Here is a 20,488-nt window from a genome sequence, read left to right on the forward strand (position 1 = left end):
CGGGGCGAGATGAGGGGGTGGAGCGAGAGCGGGCGCAGACTGCGCGAGAGGAAGGGGCGGGGCGGGCGCGCGGCCGTTAGCGCGCGGCCGTTAGCGGTCCTCCTCCGGCAACGGTTGGTGTTCCGGTAGTCCCCGCGGCCGCGGTCTCCCTAGGTCGCAGTGCGCGTGACCCGGCCCCCGTTTGCGCGCTCGCCCCCTTCGCTGGCGCAGTCACCGCGCGGGGCGGCCGCCCGTGAGGTAGCTCCCACGGCTTGTGACAACGAATAAAGCTCCGGACAGCAGAGCCCTCGGCGACAGCTGGGCGGGCGGCTCCGGCCGGGAGCGGCGGCCTGTGCGCTATCGGGAGGAGCGAGCGGCGGAGGCGACCTCCGGCCCGGGCCCGCACCAGCCGCCCGGCAGGCGCGACATGAACCTGGTCTGGCATTCGCGGGATGCTCCTTGAGCCCCTTCTCTGGCTATTACCTCCGGGGGACGGTTGTGGCCACACCGACACGTATTTTCCAAATCATTGTTTATTCTTGCGGCGGCGGGGCCGAACAAGCTAATTTATTTTTAATTTTCTCAACAAGCCTTTACCCAGCATTCATCCAGTGAAACAGCTTGATAACCGTTTCAAGGGAGCATCCGCTCGGTTAGGAAGTCTCGGACTGAGCAGCTCGTGGAAGCCGGCATTTGCAAAGTCCCTCCTCAAATGCTCTGAAGATTGTTGAGTCTTCCCGTAACTATCAGTGTGCCCAGAATCCCATTCAAGGAACGTCTTGGTCCAGCGATGCAAAGCACTGACGTTTCAAGGTTTTATTTCTATTGCGAGATGGCTGGGATTTCCCCCCAACAACCCGGAGCCGCTCAGTAGCCACTAAAGTGGATCCCCTAATGCACGCCCTCCTCCCTCCTCTTCCAGCCCGTCCAAGTGCTTTTGTTGAATAAGAAGCCCTCAGATGTCATTACTTCTGCAAGTGTAACTCATGGGTCAGAGGAGGAGATGGAACAAACACAAAGAGAGGAAGAGCAGTCTAGTCTTAGTTTTCTGAACAGCTAGTTGCCTTAGTAGTTGTATCCATGGGGAACAGTTGACAGTCCCTGCAGATGTTCACGCTCCCCCGCTGTGATCTGAGGACATGGGTGCTGGAGTGTCTGTCCCTGGAGTGACCTGATTCACTCAGCTCTCCTTGGAAGAAATGCTGCCCTCCTCTCCCTTCCTTCATGGGAGTGGATTTTATGTCTTTTTCATTTGTCTCTCTTTCAGGGATTTCCCTTTCAGGGATTTCCCCTTTAACCAATGAAAACTAAATTTTCAGTCTGCTGACATTTGTTGGGGGAGGAGTGGCAGGATGTCCTCTCCACTCTGGGACATCTTACTCTTGGCTCAGATCTAGACAAAGATTGGGAACAGACCAAACGTCAATGGCCTGCTGAGCTGGGTGAAAAGTGATGTGACTTGTCAGTGTTCTCTCTTGTCTCCCACTAGGGGGGGTTCTTGCTTCAGGCAGTCAAAATCCCGGGGGCTTTTTTTTTTTTTTTTTTTTTTTTTTTTTTTTTTTTTTACTAGGAAAGAGCTACCTTCTCTAAGCTTTTACTGGGTAGAATTAAGGCACCTATACTTGGAGGCAAAAAGAACTTTTTTTTCCCCCTGACCACTCCCTCATGTATTTAGTAGGCACAAAGAAAAAAAAGACCCACTTAGGTCAAGCAATAATTCCAATTCTTACTCTGCTGAGTGATAGCAGTAACTCTGATCTTGGGGAAGTGCCTCTCTGTGACCTCTCTGTGCCTCAGTCTCATCTTGAAAATAGGGATAATGGTGGTACCTCCTGCATGAGAGTCTTTGTGAGTTAACACATGTAAAATGCCTAGAACAGTTCTTAACACAATTTAATATTTATTGGCTAATGCTAGCCTTGATACTGGGTGGGTCCCTTTTATTATGTCACATGAGTTGGGAGGTGAAGTACACTATTACTTTGACCCTGTGGAATCAAGTGTAGAATTAAATTGCTGACCAAGCCCTGTTTGTATTTATAGCTGGAAGAGCCGGTATTGTCCTCATAATAGTATAGAAGAATTCAAGTTAGGAGAGAGAGGCAGCAGCGAATGAAGACTATTAAAGAAAAGAAGAAGGAACATCAAAGACTGAGGTAGAGTAGGTGATGTAAGGGAGTTTGGGAGAAATTGTCCAAAGGCCTGTGGCATATGCTACACTTGTGTGGCCTTGAGGGCTGAGGTTGGGTAGTATGGAAGCACACACCAGTGGTCCCTCGGAAGCTGCCCAGCAACCTATGCTCCTGGGGCTGTCCCTAGTAACAAAGTGCTGGCACTGGAGCCCTAGATTCATATCCTGGCTCTAACACTTGCTAACACTAGGTGACCTGGGACAGGTTACTTCATTTCATTATGCCTCAATTTCCTCATCTGGAAAATGTGCATAAGAGCAATGCCCATTTTTAGAACCGTCTGTAGATTCTTGCTTACTGGCAATAGTGCTTCGCAATAGGAAATTCACACTCAATTTTAGTATCATTTTTTGATGCTTTATGAGCATGGTACCACCAGAGATTCAGAGTATGTGGCAGAAGAAACAGTAAAAGAGTAAAAGGGGATTTGCTCTTGCATTCATTCAGTCTACACGGGCAGCACAGCCAACGGGAACAGAAAAGCACAATCTTACATAATTCAGATAACTTGGTACGGTTTGTGCTTTCAAAAAAATATCCAATAAAAAAAGAAACTGATGCCTTAGCCTTTTGATATTTTGGCCCTTCCTCAGACCCGTGGAGGCATTTTGAGGGAAATGTCACATTGGTAGGCGACAGGATCCTCAAACACCACCTTGTACTTCTTCCTTCTCTTGTATAGAAAATCTGCCAAGACAAGGAGGGTAACCCAAAGGAAGCCGTCTTCAGGGCCTGGTAAGAAAGACTGGAGGTTCTGTTCAACGGCATTCCGACCTCAGCAAAGGCCACCTGTGTAGGGCAACAAACTTGCTTCTCTGTCTGTCCTACTTCCCAGATTCTCTAAGATCCTGAAGAACTCAGGGTCCTTGATTTTTTAAATGTTCCAAAGTTCAAGAAACAAGTTAATTAAAGCCACTTGAGACAAAAGTATATGAAGTGTGCAGTTGTAGCCAATTCCCTAAAAAGTGGCCAAAATGTATAACTGATACCATGTAACACTTCATCCCAACCTCCATCCTTGTCAAAATGTCCTCTTCCCAATACTGGACTCCTCCTTGTATTTAGAGAGATGGTTATACTCCCAAACTGAATTCTTAACATTCTCTCTTCCAGTTTGCCGGCTATGCCTTCGAGAACCTGGGGATCCCGAAAAACTGGGGGAATTTCTTCAGAAAGACAATCTCAGCGTGCATTATTTTTGTCTTGTGAGTATAAGGTTCCTTTTCAATGTTTCATGGCATTTGCTATATAGTCTGCTCTCTGTTTTTCATCCAGCCTCAGATTTATAGCCCTGTTTGTTTTTCTTAATAGCTTTTTTCTTTTTTTTAACGTTTATTATTTATTTTTGAGAGAGAGAGAGCGAGCGAGAGTGAGTGGGGGAAGGTTAGAGAGAGAGAAGGAGACACAGAGTCCAAAGCAGGCACTAGGCCCCATCCGAGCTGTCAGCACAGAGCCTGATGCAGGGCTCGAACCCACAAACCATGAGATCATGACCTGAGCTGAAGTCTGATGCTTAACCAACGGAGCCACCCAAGTTCCCCAATAGTTTTTTTCTTTTTAAAACATAGTTTTTAGGGGCTCCTGGGTGACCCAGTTGGTTAAACTTCTGACTTCAGCTCAGGTCATGATCTTGTGGTTCTTGAGTTCAAGCCCTGCGTCAAGCTCTTGTGCTGACAGCTCAGAGCCTGGAGCCTCCTTTGGATTCTGTGTCTCCCTCTCTCTCTGCCCCTCCCCCACTTGTTCTCCTCTCTCTCTCTCTCTCTCAAAACTAAATATTAAAAAAAAGTTTTTTAATCCTAGTTTTGAAAAGTAATACCAGAGGTACCTGCTATAAAATCCTGGCAGTATAAAGTATGTACAATTAAACAGTACATTCTCAAACAGTATTCCCAATACTTCTCAAAACAGTATTCCCAATCTTTCCCCCTCTCCCCAGAAACACATGCTATCAACTGTCCTTCAAGCTGTTGTTTGCACTATCCTTTTTCTTAATTAGCTATAATTTGCATACTATAGAATGTACCCATTTTAAGTGTACAATTTGATGAATTTTTATAAGCTCTTATATCATGGGGATATAATGTATATCCTCATGTAAACACTGCCCCAATCAAAGTAAATATTTCCATCATTGGAAAGTTCCCTCCTGCACTCTTCTAGTCAGTCCCCTCAGAGATCATCACGTTCTGATCCATAGATTACTTTTGCCTTTTATTATACTTCATATAAATGGAATCATACAGCATTGGCACTCTTGTGTCTGGCTTCTTTTGCTCAACACAGCATTTTGGAGATTAACCCATGTCATTGCATGTACGGGTAGCTTGTACCTTTTTGTCGCCTAGTAGTATTCTGTTCTGTGAATATTTCATAATTGGCTTATTTATCCATCTGCTGATGGACATTTGAATTGTTTCCATTTGAGGCCTATTATGAATAAAGTGGCAATGACTATTCCTGTACAAGTGTTTCTGTGAACACGCATTTTCACTTCTCTTGGACAAATGCCTAGGAGTGGAATTACTGGTTGTATGCTAACTGCGTGTTTAACTTTATGTGAAGTTGCCAAATCACTTTTCAAAGAGATTGTACCAGTTTATACTCCCACTAGCAATTTCTGAGAATTCTGGTTGCACAATATTCTTGCAGTTCGTGCAGAACTTGATATGGTCGATCTTTTTCATGTTAGCCATTCTATTAGGTGTGTACTGGGATTTCATTGTAGTTTTAATTTGCATTTCTCTGTTGACTTAAGATGTTGAGCTTCTTTTGTGTGCTTACTGGCCATTCACTTATGTTGTTTTGTGAAGTATCTGAACAAATATTTTTCCTTTGTAAAAGTAGAGCTATTTTGTCTTATCAAGTTATAAGAGTTTTTAAATATATTCTGGATATAAATCCTTTTTCAGGCATGTGTATGCTTTGTCACTATTTTCTCCAAGTCTGTGGCTTGCCTTTTCATTTTCTTAATGGTGTCTTTCGAAGAACAAATGTTTTTAATTTTGATGAAGTTCAGCTTATCAGTTTTTTTTTTTTCTTTTATGATTAGTGCTTTTTGTGTGTGTCCCAAGAAATCTTTGCCTACTCATTGAATTACCTTGGTGCGTTTGTCAAAGTCAATTAACCATGTATCTTTGGATCTGGGTGATTTATTTTATGTCATTGATCTGTGCATCATCCTTACAACAGTACTGCATTGTCTTGATTATTGTGACTTTATAATGTCTTGAACTCAAGATTTAGAAGTTCTACAGTCTTTTTAAGATTGTTTTGGCTATCAGGTCCTTTTCCATGAAAATCTATATTTAGCTTGTGAGTTTTTCCTTAAAAAATAAAAAAAGCCTGTTGGGATTGAGATTGGGGTTGCAGTGAATTTATAGGTCAGTTTGGGAAGAATTGACGAATAAGATTGAATCTTCCAATCCATGGATGTCATATATTTCCCCATTTATTTGGGCCTTGTAAATTTTGTCTCAGCAATGTTTTTTTTTAATTTATTTGTTATTTATTTTTTTTATTCAGCAATGTTTTTTAGTGAAGTCTTGCACATCTTTTATTAAATGAATGCCTAAATATTTTGTGACTTTCATGCTATTATAAATAGTATTTTAAAATTTCAGTTTCAAGTTTGTTGATGGCATATATAAATGCAGCTTATTTTGTATGTTGATTTTGTATCCTGGAATTTTGTTAAATTCATTTATTTAGTGGTTTTTTTATTTTTAAATTTTTTGGTAAATGCCTTAGGATTTCCTGTGTACACAATCATGTAGTGTGAATAAAGACAGTTCTACTTCTTCATTTCCAACCTTTAAATGTATTTATTTATTTTATTTTTTATTTTTAATTTACATTCAAGTTAGTTATCATATAGTACAACAATGATTTCAGGACTAGATTCCTTAATGCCCCTTACCCATTTAGCCCATCCCCCCTCCCACACCCCCTCCAGTAACCCTCTGTTTATTCTCCATATTTAAGAGTCTCTTATGTTTTGTCCTCCTTCCTGTTTTTATATTATTTTTGCTTCCCTTCTCTTATGTCACGTTTTGTATCTTAAAGTCCTCATATGAGTGAAGTCATGTGATATTTGTCTTTCTCTGACTAATTTTGCTTAGCATAATACCCGCTAGTTCCATCCTGATAGTTGCAAATGGCAAGATTTCATTCTTTTTGATTGTTGAGTAATACTCTAGTATGTGTGTGTGTGTGTGTGTGTGTGTGTGTGTGTGTGTGTGTATACACACACACACATATACACATCTTCTTTTCCAATCTTTAAATTCTTTTCATTCTCCTTGCCCTATGATACTAGTTAGGACTTTCAATCTAGTGTTGAATAGGAATTACGTGAGTACATATCCTTGTGTTATTCCCAGCATCAGAAGACAGCATCCTATTTTTCAACATTAAAATATGATGTTAACTGTAGGCTTTTAATCAGATTGAAGAAGTTTCCTTTTATTTCTAGTTTGCTGAGGATATCATGAATGTGTGTTGAATTTTCTCAGATGCTTTTCTTTTTTTTACATCTACTGAGATGATCATTTTTCTTCTTTCTTTTGTTAATGTGGTTTGTTACATCAATTGAATTTTTTAATGCATTTGTGGTATAAACCCTGCTTGATCATGATGTATTATCCTCTTTATATGGTACTGGATTCAATTTGCTAATATTTTGTTTCATTTTTACATCTATACTTGTGAGAAAGATTGGTTTGTGATTTTCCTCTCTTGTAAGTCCTGTGTGGTTTGGGTACCAGGTCTTGCCTAATCTCAATGCCTTTACAAGCATATGCATTTTCAACATAAAAATAAACATACTATACACAGTGTTTTGTATTTTGTTTGTTTTGTTTTTTTTATCTCTTAATACTTATGAAGATCTTTCCCCATGGAACATACTGTTTTTTTCTTTTAATAGCTAATTGGTATTCCATGGTATGGGGGATTAAAGTATTAAACTGCTCTTAAAGGACATTTAGATTATTTCTGATCTTCCACTGTTGATTTTTCTGTTTATAGAAATAATAGGTGTTCATTGTAGAAAACATTAATAATAGGAGTATAAAAACAAATCACTCATATAGTCCTAAAGACCTGAGATAATCAGTGTTACATAGATATGTTAAGCCTAATTGGGAATATAAATCTGTAATTCAAGCATCCTCAAGTCGTCTAGCCTTGTAGGGTCACCCTTCTATAATGTCAGAATAAAATAACCTGAGCCCTCATTATATATTACATGTAATCACTGCAGCCAGTCCAGTGCCCTCCCCAGTACTTTTGGAAGATTCTTGGGGTAGGGCTGAGGTGTTGGCATTTTTCCAGTGTACATACACGTACATAACAGTTTATGGGTACATGAACAGTTTATCTTCTTTTTTCTTGATTTCCCATTCTAGAATCGGCTGTGGGGGCTTTTCAGAAACAAAAAGGCTTTTAAAGTGTGTTTTTAAAGAAAAGTTCAATTCCTTCCCCTCCCCAATAGGGCAGAATGACTACAGTCAGATTTTAAAGCCCTGTTTCCCTTCCTGTAGAGAATACACTCTAAGAAGAGCATATTCTGTACCAAGGGTCAGTACAGTGGGTGGGCTAAGAGTGTGGGTTCTGTGGGCCTGGATGTGAATGTCAGCTCTGCTGCCTCCTTGCTGTGTGGCTCCAGCCGTTTCACTTACCATCCTGTGCCTCAAGGGGCTCCTCTGAAAGAGGAGGACCACAATAGCATCTGTATCACAGGGTTATAGTGAACATAAAATGAGTCAGTACACAGCGTTTGTTTCCCCAAAGGGCTCAGCACACAAAAGCAATCCTCAGTAAATGAGAGGCAGTGTAGCACAAAGGTATGTAAGGGCCCAGGTTCTGGAGTCCTGTAACCTATAAAATGGGATGATGACAGTACCTACCTCTTGAGGTTGTTATGAGGATTAAATGAGTTAATATTTGAAAAGCACCTAGAGCACCCAACACATTACACAGTTAATTCTGTGTAAGCCCTTTGTCAAGTAAATTACCTGTAAATGCGTATACACTGTATATCCTGCCCAGCTCTATATACCCTGTCTTCTTCCTCACCCCATTGCACTGTTTCACTGATCATCAATGTTGACAGCCTGCTTCTACTGCTCCCCCAGATCCTATCTAGCAAGCTGCCTCAGAGAGGCCAGTCCAACAGAGGTTTCCATGGATTCTTGCCGGAAGACATCAAAAAGGAGGCAGCCCGGGCTTCTAGGAAGGTTAGAATCCCCCAGTACAGGGTCCTGGGCCTTGGGGTAGGCCTCTTCTCATACCTCTCTGATCGTCCCTGTTTCTGTTCTTTTCCCTACCTGTTAGTTTAGAAGTCAAAGGACTCCTGGATTTCCCAATTGGTCCTCCTCTTAAGTTGCGTGCTTCTCTGGGGTGTAGTACCCTAAGTGAGGAGAGGGAGCAACATCCTGGGAAAACAAATAATCTAGTGCCACTTGAAACGCAGCTTCAGGGTACCCCCAGAGCTTTCAGGTCAACCAAGGAAAGGGAATGGCTTTTGCTCCATAGAATTTCCCTTCCATAGAGTGACGTGCCACAGAATGTCTGTTTGTCTTTCCTGGGGCCCTGAGCACTGCCTGGGATCTCATTTGCAGATCTGCTTTGTGTGCAAGAAAAAGGGAGCTGCCATCAACTGCCAGAAGGATCAATGTGTCAGAAACTTCCATCTTCCTTGTGGCCAAGAAAGGGGTTGCCTTTCACAATTTTTTGGAGAGTACAAGTGAGTGACGAAAGGGAAATGTCGGGCTGCCCTTTCGCAAGTTGCTCTGAATTGGCCACTAAGGAAATCAGAGTCCAGTTCTCATGGGCCTGTTTTGTTCACTGGTGAATCTGTCCCACCATTCAATAATGAGAAACAGTGTCTTGGCTTGGTGATTTCACAGGGGTTACTTCTTGCTTCCCATCCCCTTCTTAAATTACAAACAGCTGGGGTTCTTAGACAGCTGCTCAGAGCTAAGCGGGGCTTTCAGGAACAGAAGGCTGTGGAGATAGTCCCCAGAGTTCAGTTGGGGAACAGCTGTGAGGAGGCATGTGGGCTGTTCCTCCCCCTGCTCCCCTCCGCCCCACAAGCAAGGAGGTTTGCTGCGCAACGGCCTGGGTGGTTGCCCTTCCTAGGCCAGGCAGCTGGAAGACAGCATCAACGACGAGCCAAGTAAGTCTGTTTACTCTGCTACAGATCATTTTGTGGAAAACATCGCCCAACACAGGACATCCAGCAGGGGAAGGCAGGGGAGGAAAGCTGTGTCTTATGTTGTGAAGACTTATCCCAAGCAAGTGTCGAAAACATCCAGAGTCCATGTTGTAGTCAAACTGTCTACCACCGCAAGTGCATACAGGTGGGCCTTTCTCTGCCCTGGGGACCTCCCACATTTTCTCTAGTTCACAGCACCTTGGGAATGCTCAGGCAATCTCGGCTTCCGTGCTCCATCCTGGAGGCCTGTATGCAGGGGTGGTTCCAGGCAGTCAGAGGAAAGTCAGCCCAGTCTCTCGTCACTCGTGACTTGTAAGACCTCATTCATGATAACATTTAGACTGAACAAAATCCTTAGGATGGCTAGAGCAAATGAGTTTAACCTAGAATGAGTCAAGCAGCCTCAAAATCAGGCTTATTTCCTGAAATAGAAGGAAAAGGACCCCGAACGGGTCAGCACTGCCAAGCCCCACAGCCAGAGATGACAGCTGAGGCACTCCTGGGAGGTTTCTTGAATTGAGCTTGGTCTCTGGTCTGATACCTGGATTTGCACCCCTCACGCTGGCTTACCCATAGCTCTTCAATGGAAATCTCCAGTCAAGCTCTCTTAGCAACATCCTCTTTGTGAAATGAGGGTTGGGGTGGAGAGGAGGTGATCAAAGATGGTGTTTTTATAAACACAACGCTCTTCCATGTTTCTCTTACAGAAATATGCCCACACATCAGCAAAGCATTTCTTCAAATGTCCACAGTGTAACAATCGAGAAGAGTTTCCTCAAGAAATGCTAAGAATGGGAATTCATATTCCAGACAGGTAGTGGAAACTCTAAGGCAGGGATTGAGCCAGGGAGTGGGTTGCTAGATTTCTAGAGAGGAGGTGAGTGTGAGGGTAGTTCAGAAAATGAAGAAGCAGCCCATGCCTTTGTATATGGGAAAGAGGGAAGGAAAGGAGGGAGGGCTTTTCAGTTATAAAAAGAAAAATTGGGAGGGAATCATGGGGGTTGGGGTAGACATGTTCCTGAAAAGGGTACTTGGGTATCAGAATTCCCTGGTGGGTTGGTTCTTGAATTCCAGTGGGGAACTAAGGAACACAACCCCCCCCCCCCCCGCCCCATGTTCACTTATCCTGCCTCAACCCTCTTCCACTGTCAGGCCGCTCAGCCCATCTTGTTTAAAATAGTCAGGCAGCCTGTTGCACTCTTTTCCTGTGCTAGCTCTAGTTCTTTCTAGTTTCTCCCAGGTTTCACCACCGATTACATGCCCCTTACTCAGTATTTCTTCTCCCACTGTAGAGATGCTGCCTGGGAACTCGAGCCAGGGGCTTTCTCGGAGTTGTATCAGCGCTACCAACATTGTGATGCCCCCATCTGTCTGTATGAACAAGGCAGAGACAGCTTTGAGGACGAAGGGTAGGGAAAGGCTCCTGGCTAGAAAGATCTCTCATTGGTGCCACCATAGAGTTAGACCTTGGCACAGTTATTAGGAGCAAGAAACTTGCTCTTGTGTGCAGACCTCAGGGTGAACTCAAGTCCCATTCTCACCAGTCCAGGATTCACTCCTGCACAAGTGGACAGGTCCCTGCAGGGCCTGCTCCTCTTTGTGCCCAGGGCAGAAACCCTCAGATCCAATTCTTTCCCAAATCCACCTTTTGAGTGTCTGTGCCTGACTGCGGGGTCCGGGACTTGGCACTCAGCCACATGTGGGTCACAGGTAAAACGTATGGTGAAAAATGCCTGGGAAGCCCTCGGCAAAGGCCTGGCCTGTAGCTAGCCTCCCGAGAGTGATAGTGTAATATTTGTCTCCACGACCCTTGGCTCTTCCTGCAGGAGATGGCGCCTCATTCTGTGTGCTACATGCGGATCCCACGGAACTCATAGAGACTGCTCTTCTCTTAGAGCCAACAGTAAGAAATGGGAGTGTGAAGAGTGTGCACCTTCTGCTGAAGCCACAGGTGGGACCAGAGGGATGGTCTGGTCTAAGAACTGGGGTGGAGATGGGGGGACTTGTGGTGCCTGGGAAAGGGGGAGGGCTTGCCGCCAGATGGGGACTCGTGGTTGGTGCCTTTAGTTTGGGAAGGAAAGCGGCTAGGTAGGGGCTTAAGGACCTGAGCTTGAGAGGCAGAGGGTTGAGTCTTCCTCTCCCACCTTTCTTTCACCACAGACCACACACTTGAAAACTCAGGTGCCGTCCCTTGCTGCAGCAGCACCTTCCACTCCGGGGGGCATTTCTGCAGAGACACCAGCCTAGAAGAGAACCCAGGCCCTTCTTGTACTGATTGGCCAGGACCTTACTTACTAGAAAAACCAGAGTCCTCTGGTGGCAGGAGGGGCCACTCCTGGCAGTCCAAGGGTGTCAAAATCACTAAGAGCGGCAAAAAATCCAAGTAACAGCTTCTGAGTAGTAGCTGCTGAGCACATTTGGGTATGAAGCTGTGCTCCTCCATCGGGTTTGGGAGAGGGGGCCCTTTGGGACTGTGAGACAAGGAAAGGGGGCCAGCAGTGAGAGTAAGAACCTAGGAAAGAGAAGTCCCAGGGGAGATGCCAACCTCGGAACATGTTAGTGGTTACGAGAGCATCTCAGCTCTTTCTGCCTCGTCCCCAGAGAGCCCTCTTCTCTTCTCCCACCCTAGTCTGGTTCTCATATGCCCCTTCTTACTTCATCCACGTTTGTTATTATGCAAATAAAGGTTTTCTCTCCATTGGTGTCTCCTCATAAATTCACTCTGGAATTTATCTAGCATTCGGAGGAATCCAGAGGGCAGAGTGAGGAAATAGAAAACTCATGCTTCTACTCTATAAAATGCGGTGGATAAATGTAGAATTCTCAGCTTAGAACATAGACATGTTGCTTTGGAGGGAAGCAGTTTGCAGGGAAATCAACTTTACAGGTGGGGGCAGAGATTTCATCGTTGCACAAATAAACACAGGCTCCCATCAGGGAGGTGAGCCCACAAAGGAGTTTACACTGGACTGAGAATGGGCCACTATTGCAAGGCTTGGGGCCCTGGGCCCCAACCAGGGCAGGGACTGCCATGCTCACACTGGGTGGAAGGACTCCATTCACTCAGGCGGTGCGGTCGGCAGCGTACCTCCACTGAAAACCTTGCTGCCTGGTGACTCAGGCATTTCTGTCTCGGGTAAGGGAGCCATGCCAGGACAGCCACATTAGACAAGGCAGCTAGGAATCTGGCAGAAGGTCTTGGGAAAAATTGGATGGAACCTATCTCACATTTGTTTGTTTTTAATGATTTTGTGGGATTTAGATTAGTGGGGGAAACTCAGGACCTTTGCCAGATACTCAGTTCTTAGGGTCTCACTGAGTCGTTGTCACCGATGACAGAGGATAGGGTTCTCCATTCAAATGTTGCTGACCCGTGGGGACTTAACATCCTTGGTGCTTACAGTGATCACTTTCAGATTTGACCACATTCACTTGGAATCACATGGGGTGTGGGGTGAGGTACTTGTCTTTTTACTATTATTATTATTTTTTTTAACGTTTATTTATTTTTGAGACAGAGAGAGACAGACATGAACAGGGGAGGGGCAGAGAGAGAGGGAGACACAGAATCAGAAGCAGGCTCCAGGCTCTGAGCCATCAGCCCAGAGCCCGACGCGGGGCTCGAACTCGCGGACCGCGAGATGGTGACCTGAGCCGAAGTCGGACGCTTAACTGACTGAGCCACCCAGGCGCCCCACTATTATTAAAGTATATAGTAAAGTAATGCAGAATTTTAAAAGCCTTAAATTGAGAAGTACTAAAAGGAGATATAATGAAAATAGTCTTTTGAATTACCCTTCCCTACCCTCGTCCCATTCCCTAAAGCCAACCACCTTCCATTTTTTTAGCCATTTCTTGATTTATTAATCTTATATATTAGTGACTTCCTATTTTGTTAAAGGATCTAGCACCTTTAAAGCCTTCCCATTTTCATTCTCTCCATCTTTTATCATTGCATCACAATCTTTGTTACATCAACCTTCGGTATTTACGTTAGTAACCTTCTGTTTACCTATTATGACTATGTAAATGCTGTGTACTTCTGAGCCAGGCAGTACACTAGGATTATTTTTCCTCTCTTGGACATTGGTTCTTTCCTGAAATGAATTCCTATCTCTTTGTTAATTGCTCAATTTGCTATGTACCTGTGGCTAATTCTCAAATGTTCCACATGACAATTACCTCAAAATACGGTTTCCCTCATAGGCCAGACATCAGGTCACTATCAGCTGCCCTTCTTTTCTGGAAGACCTGCCTCCTCCTAGAGCTCACTGCTCACTGGGCCTACTGCACAGCTAACACCCCAGGGCTACCCACGACTGAGCCTTTTTTCTTCCTTTTCTCTCTGGTGATTTTGATGACTCAGTGTTGTGCTTCCTAGCCTGGCTTCCAAGGACACCTTGTCAGAGCTCTGCAAGAGACAGAAGAGTTTTTAAATTGTGGATTTTCATTTCAAAAATCCATTTTTTACCTATCCTAAAGACTCAATTCTTATAATTCACAACTGAAAGACACTTCCAAGATTAAGACTTTAGTTCTTAATCTAGAATTTCTGTAACTTGGGTCACCAGGCATATTCTCAAGACATCTGGGGTAGTATCTTTGAATCTACTTGTGGGGCACCTGGGTGGCTCAGTCAGTTAAGTGTCTGACTCTTGATTTTGGCTCAGGTCATGATCTCACGGTCATGAGATCGAGCCCCATGTTGGATTCCACGCTGGGCATGGGAGCCTGCTTAAGACCCTCTTTCTTCCTCTCCCTCTTCCTCTGCCCCTCCCCAGATCTCACTCTCTCAAAAAGTAAAAATTTAAAAAAAAATCCACTTGTATACTACTCAAGTGTGAGAGGCGCCATCTTAACTGAAAGTAGTGGGCCTCTAATAGTGCTTTCTGGGCTCCAGCTGCAGTGGATGGGAGGTAGAGCTTGTGGTGGGGGTGGGGGGTTGGGGTGCCTTTGTCACCCAGACATTCAGCTCCCTGAACATCTTATGAGTACCTAGCATGTTCTTATGGGAACAGCACACGTGCGCGTGCACACACTCCCACCCATTAACTTTTTCTTCATCTCTATACCTTTACTCTCCATTTATATTAATAGCCAATACCATTCTTGTAGATTGGAAAGTCCCCAACTTTGAAATGTTCTCTTCTTCATCTGGGCCTAATCAGTCGTTCTCCACTAAATAACAGGGCTGGCTTGCTTTCTTTCTTTCTTTCTTTCTTTCTTTCTTTCTTTCTTTCTTTCTTAAACAGGGCTTTTTTTCTTAAATGAACTCTTAGTTTAGGATAGTTTTAGATTTACAAAAAAAAAAAGTGTGAAGATAGTACAGGGAGTCCCCAAATATCCCAAACCCGGTTTTCCCCGCTATTACCGTCTTAATATGGTACATTGTTACAATTAATGAACAATATATTATTATCGACTAAAACCCAAAGTTTATTTAGATTTCCTTAGTTTTTACCTAATGTCTCTTTTCTGTTCCAGGATCCCATCCAGGATACCACATTGCATTGAGTCGTCATGTCTCCCTAGGTTCCTCTTGGCTGTAACAGTTTGTCAGATTTTCCTTGTTTTTGATGACCTTGGCAGTTTTGAGGAGTACTGGTCAGGTATTTTGAGAGCCCTCAGTTTGAATTTGCCTGATGTTTTTCTCATGATTAGACCAGGATTATGGGCCTGGGAGAGGGAGAGCACACAGGTAAAGTGCTGTTGTCATCACATCATATCCAAATTACATTCTGTCAACAAGTCTTCTGCTGATGGTGACCTTGATCACCTGGTCAAGGAGTGTTTGTCAGGTTTCTCCAGTGTAAAGTTACTTCTTTTCCCCCCTTTCCAGACTGTGCCTTTTGGAAGAAAGTTACTCTGTGTAGCTCACAATTAATGAGCGGGGATTTATGCCCCCTCCCTCCTTGAGGACAGAATATCTAATTATTTGGAATTCTTCTGCATGGGATATTTACCTATTCTCTCCCATTTATTTATCCAGTCGTTTGTTTATATCAGTCTAGACTTAGGGATATGTATAGTATACTCTGAGTTATAATCCAGTACTACTTGATTTATTTTGTTGCTCAAATTATTCTAGCTTTGGCCACTGGGAGTTCCTGTGTCCTTTTCACATACCACTATTATTGTGTGGGGTTTTTTTTTTTCTGTTGTTTTTCTGAGCACTTCTTTACTTTTTGGAGCTACAAGGTGCCCCAGGCTCATCTTGTATGTTTTAAATATGTGTTTTCACAAATGGTGTGTCTATTAGAAATAATTAGTGTTTTATAACTTAGGTCCTAAAACGAATAGTTCACTTGAGGAGGGTAGAAATAGATGTTACATAAAAATTCCCAAAGCATCTTCTCTATTTTCTCTAATTCTTACCTTTGTAGGAAGCATAAACTAAGGCCAGAATCCCAGAACTTCCTCCTATTTCCCTTTATCCTCAACCAACCTCTTCCTTATCAATTTGAGTGTTTTACAAACATTTGCATTCCTCACTATCCCAATTGCCAGGGCTCAGCTCTAGACCCCTGTGCCTCAGAGGACTGCAGGAAAAGCCTTCTGTCTTCATGGGTTCCTATGTCCACTTGCTTTGCTGACACATCCACTCTTTTCCCTTATGCTAATTGCCATAAAACATCTGCTAGCTCTTTACTTAGAATGGCTCTGCTGAGATTGGCATCCAAGCAAGGCCTTCCACAAATATGGCCCTACTCTTCTGCATCTTCCTGGATACCCCACCCACAGGCACTCTGCCCTGGCTACCCTGGAACCCTGGCCCTGAGCATGAAGTCTGCACTCTGGAGAGCCATACATAACCTTTATCCTCAGCCTGTTGAATCCAGCCTAAGGGCCATTTCTTCACCCTTAGGCACTGCCACTGGTCTCTGTTTATACTCCTATTAGGGCTAGCATCATTCTCCACCTGATCCTACAGTTGTGGATCTATCTCTCCCACTAGATTGGAAGCCCCCTAAAGGCAGGGACCTGTCTGTCTTATTAACCTTTCTCCCCTCATGGTGTCTGACTCTGGACCCCACATTCAGAGACAGTTTGATGTCTACTGCATTGATGGAAGTGCTTATACCTTGTGTGCACAAGCCTGTTGTTTTACTGTCAAACACCAGAGGGCACTGTCAGCATATTGAGGAAGAAGGTTGTAACCCTTTAGAGCTGGAAGTTTGAAAAAGTTTGCTTCTATTCTGGGATTGTATAGGACTTAATTCTCTTCACTTGTTCTAAATACATCCATTTGTGTTTATTCATGAGATATGCTCCTATTGGATTTTGAAATTAGTATAAAAGTTATTAATGACACTTTCATCCCAGGTCAAAGACTCAGACAGGTCTGCCTTCATGATCTATCCAGACCCAAAGTGATTGTCCTAATTGCAGCTGCCCTCCTCCTACCTCCAAAAAATGACTGCCAGTCGCAAAGGACATGGGTGAAACAGTTCTGTTCTTTTGCCCCACCCTCCTTATATACCACACACACACACACACACACACACACACACACTCACACTAAGGCCTCCCTCTAGTTAGTGACATCAATGGCTCTAACCTAAGGACCAGGCAGGAGGTTGCTATGAGAAATAGCAAATCCATTGGCCCTGCCCCCAGGGACCCTGTGTTAGCTCCTGTGTGCTCCCAGGCTGGAGGTGAGTTGCAGCATCTTTGGGGTCCCCAGGCATGAGAAGTCTCCCTACTAACTAAGTCAGGACACCCCATTCCAGAGGTGTCTGAGATTTGGCAGGATCTCATGCCTTGTACATTTTTTTTTTCCAGAAATCAGTGTGGCAATTGGAGGCCATAAACCAAAAAGGTGATATTTTTCAGAAAACAAAAACCCAAAACCTCGTTCTAGCTTCTCTGTGGCAAACCACCTCTAGTATGTGCAACAGCATGAGACCCATATGGAAGGAGAGAGGCCCAGGGCTCCTCCCCCTTGTCTTTGGTATAAACTTGTTCCTTGACCCTACCCTGCGAGCACCTCTGATAAACAGGAAGGCATCTGCGCCATCAGTGTCCATCCCCCTCAGAGCATCTGAGACCTGTCTGGGCCATCAAAGCCATCCCCAGCCCCCAGGAGCATTGTGGAGGGGACTCCAGCCTCACCAAAAACAATTCTCCATTGTGTTCCCCCCTTGGAAATCGGGGATTTGTAAACAGTCCCTACATTTAGACTGGTCCTGCCCTGTCTTTGTGCTGGTGTGTTGTTTTTTCTTCCCTAAACAATGTCCTTTCCAGCAGGCCTAGCAGTTCACACCATTGTCTGAGACCCTTGGACTACAGGAAACAGCACCAGATTCTTATCGGCTGGGGGTGGGGGGCAGCATGAACAGATGAGGTCATATCCATAAACCAAGCTGCTGGTCTGCCACATCATTCTTCTGTATCTTTATCTGTGAGAGCAGAGCCCCCCTTGTCCTCCTAACAGGCCAATCTGGGCTTTGAGTGTTCCAACTACTATAGTTCTCTCCATTTGATGACAGACAGGCCTCTGTTGATTCATTTTGGAGTCCTTGCCAGACCACAACTGTCCCCTTGTCCTGGTCTTCCCTCTCTGTCCAAGGGGATGCTTATGGAAGTGAAACACACCCTGTTGGGATGGATTAAGGTACACTCCAGTCATCTTCCTCCCTGGGGGAAAGAAGTCAAGACTGGTCACCTGAGTCCCCCTCAGCTGAGTCCTTGAGTGCAAGCTACTAGCTGACTGCTAAGGCCTGGTGTGAGGTTAGGGGCTGGCGTGCCTTATAAGGCCTCCCTGGAGTCTGTGCAGCATTTCCCATCCTCGGTGAAGAATGATCTTTTTTTTTTTTTTTTTTTTTTAATTAAGTTCTTTCTTATTGTCCTCCACATGGGGAGAATGATCTTTTAAAAGGCTGCATTGAGGAACCAGGAGTTTCCTTAATAAAAATCCAGTGGGGAAAGTGAAAGGCTTCATTAGGACAGGGAATCCAGGGAACGGGCCCACCAGTGGTACCCATGGCAAAAGTGGGCAGGGGCCGGGCAGTGGGAAGTGGGCAGGGGCCACAGCTGCTGTTGCCTCATCTCCTGTTCATCGGGGGGGTGGGTGAATCTGGAAGAGAAGCCAGGGCAGGGGCCCAACAATCCTTGAGATCCTAGTCAGGAATTGTATGGAAACCTAGCCCCACCCACTCACTCTCTCCCTACACCAGGGCCAAGTTTGTAGTCTCAGAAAACCCTGGAGATTTGATCTTAGTGTGTGCTGAAACTTCTCTTTGGGGAGCCCCTGAGAACCAGCACTTGGGGAAGGCTGGGGTGGATCCCTAATTAGGATGGAAATCAGGCTGTTTCTGAGCAACTGTCTCCTAGCTCTAAGAAGGAGATGTGGCTGGCTAGAGAGGCCTCAGTGTGCTGGACTGGCAGAGGGATGTGAGTGAGTTCCCTGCTCACCCCACTTTACCCATCCCCCTCTAGCTGCATCTGGGGCCCCTACCAGCCCATGGAGAGGATAGCCTGGATCCTGATGGCTGCTGCCTGACTCCTCCTCCAACTGGAGGATTCAAGGGGGTGTCTAGAAGCTGACCTGGGCTTGGCTGAGTGTAAGGAAGCCATCTAAGAAAGTGAAAAGAGCTGTTTTCCTCCCCTATTCTGCTCCCTCCCTTAGAAGTGAGTGTATTAGACTGCTGGACAGCCACAGGCTTGGGGTGAACCCTAGCCATCAATAGAGGACCTTGCCAGGAAGTGGGCTGCTGAGGCATACTGAGTGTGGGAGGATGGGCAGAGGCCAAGCCCAAGGGCCAGCAGACTGGTGGCTTGGCTGCCCTGGCCCTAGGGTGGCGGGTCCTGCTCCAGTGCCTCCCATAGGAAGCCAAGATGTGGCTATTCGACTTGGGGGGGTTGGGGCAGAGCCTCCAGCGTTTACAGGCTTAGAAAACAGAGATTAATAAACTAATTTCACATGGCCAAGGAAGGAATGAATTAATCAAATCAGCGTTTTCCCAAAGTATGCTTCAAAACATTAGAAACACGAAGTGGTGATGACCTGATGGGAAAAAGGGGATAGAGGACCCAGGTTTAGGAGAATCATGTAGCTCATGACAGACATGCAAATTAACGAGAGATCACTGTGGCTTCTTGGGGATTTCACAGGGCAAACAGGCAGCACACAGCAATTCCACGGGGGCTAAAGGGACAGAAATCCCCGTCTTTATTTGACCCTTGTCACAGAGGATCTCATGTTCCATAGGACACCATTTTGGAAAATGCTTGTCCTGTGTCTTTCTCCAAGCCCCTTTCCAGCACTAAACCTGTTTGGGAAATCATGACACAGACCCAAAGACTAGGGGAGGTATGAGACTTTGAGGAAAAAGCTGCCAGAAGGAGTGAGAGGGAAGCCCTTGAGGCAGGAAATAGGACTCAAGATGAGAGGCTGAGAGGGAAAAGTCCAGACTCTAGGGGTGGGAAGGTAGGAACACAGCTTCTGTGGCCTGGGGGGAGAAGGGACTGTAGAGGTCAAGTTCTCACATCCTTCCCAACCCCACGCTCAGCACCAAATGGGTGCCCATGATGCTTCTCAGGTGGCTTGGGGCAGGACATACCGGTTCAATTCTGTCAGGCCCAGGGGACAAAAGGAGGGGCCCTGCTCCAGCGCTGCGAGAGGGGTCTGGTGACTGACTTGTTAAGCCTCTCTACTCTATAGTATGGATTGAGGGGCCCAGGCAAACAAGGGATTCGTCTCCCTGGCAAGGTGAGGTGATGTCCCTCCCATCTTCAAACCTTCCCTGCCTTTTCCCATCTCCCTCCAGCACCAGCGGGCTCTGTTCTTCGTGCAGGGGCATGGCATCGCTGGGGGAGTGAGAGCTGTGGTCAGTGGCGCCCTCGGAGGCAGCTCAAGCAGACCTCCCGTCCTTCTCAGAAGCTGCAGCCCCCACAGCGCAGCCTAGCACCCCAGGCAAGAGCACAGGGGCCTTAATATATGTTGGTATGTGGCTTGTGAGGAAGACAGGCACCAGGCCAAGTATTGCTGTCATGAAGTTACTGTGGAAAAGGAGCAGGACTGCCTACGTGCCCAGCTGCCCTTTGCCAGCACTTTTTTCTGACTCAAGGTCTTCCTGAAGCCCAAGAAGGTCAGTCTCAG

At 45.3% G+C, this 20,488-nt stretch overlaps 1 protein-coding gene across 2 annotated transcripts; it reads left to right on the forward strand.

The window, feature by feature from the left end:
• The first annotated feature begins 143 nt into the window (after positions 1 to 143).
• PHF7 (PHD finger protein 7) lies at positions 144 to 16,649 on the forward strand. 2 transcript variants are annotated; one of them, XM_078443026.2, is made up of 11 exons: positions 144 to 792; positions 2,023 to 2,135; positions 2,854 to 2,906; positions 3,285 to 3,376; positions 8,306 to 8,407; positions 8,792 to 8,916; positions 9,373 to 9,532; positions 10,095 to 10,201; positions 10,680 to 10,796; positions 11,214 to 11,338; positions 14,872 to 16,649. In XM_078443026.2, the coding sequence occupies exons 2-11, from the start codon at positions 2,092 to 2,094 to the stop codon at positions 14,934 to 14,936; spliced, it is 990 nt and encodes a 329-aa protein (XP_078299152.1). In that variant the 5' UTR covers positions 144 to 792; positions 2,023 to 2,091; the 3' UTR covers positions 14,937 to 16,649. The 2 variants fall into 2 exon arrangements, with proteins under 2 accessions (XP_078299152.1, XP_078299151.1); XM_078443025.2 differs by lacking the exon at positions 14,872 to 16,649 and adding an exon at positions 11,548 to 12,085 and having other exon boundaries at positions 146 to 792.
• The last annotated feature ends 3,839 nt before the right edge of the window (positions 16,650 to 20,488 follow it).

Source organism: Panthera onca, chromosome A2, assembly GCF_046562875.1.
Source record: "Panthera onca isolate mPanOnc1 chromosome A2, mPanOnc1 haplotype 2, whole genome shotgun sequence".
In the NCBI taxonomy this organism is placed as follows: Eukaryota; Metazoa; Chordata; class Mammalia; order Carnivora; family Felidae; genus Panthera; species Panthera onca.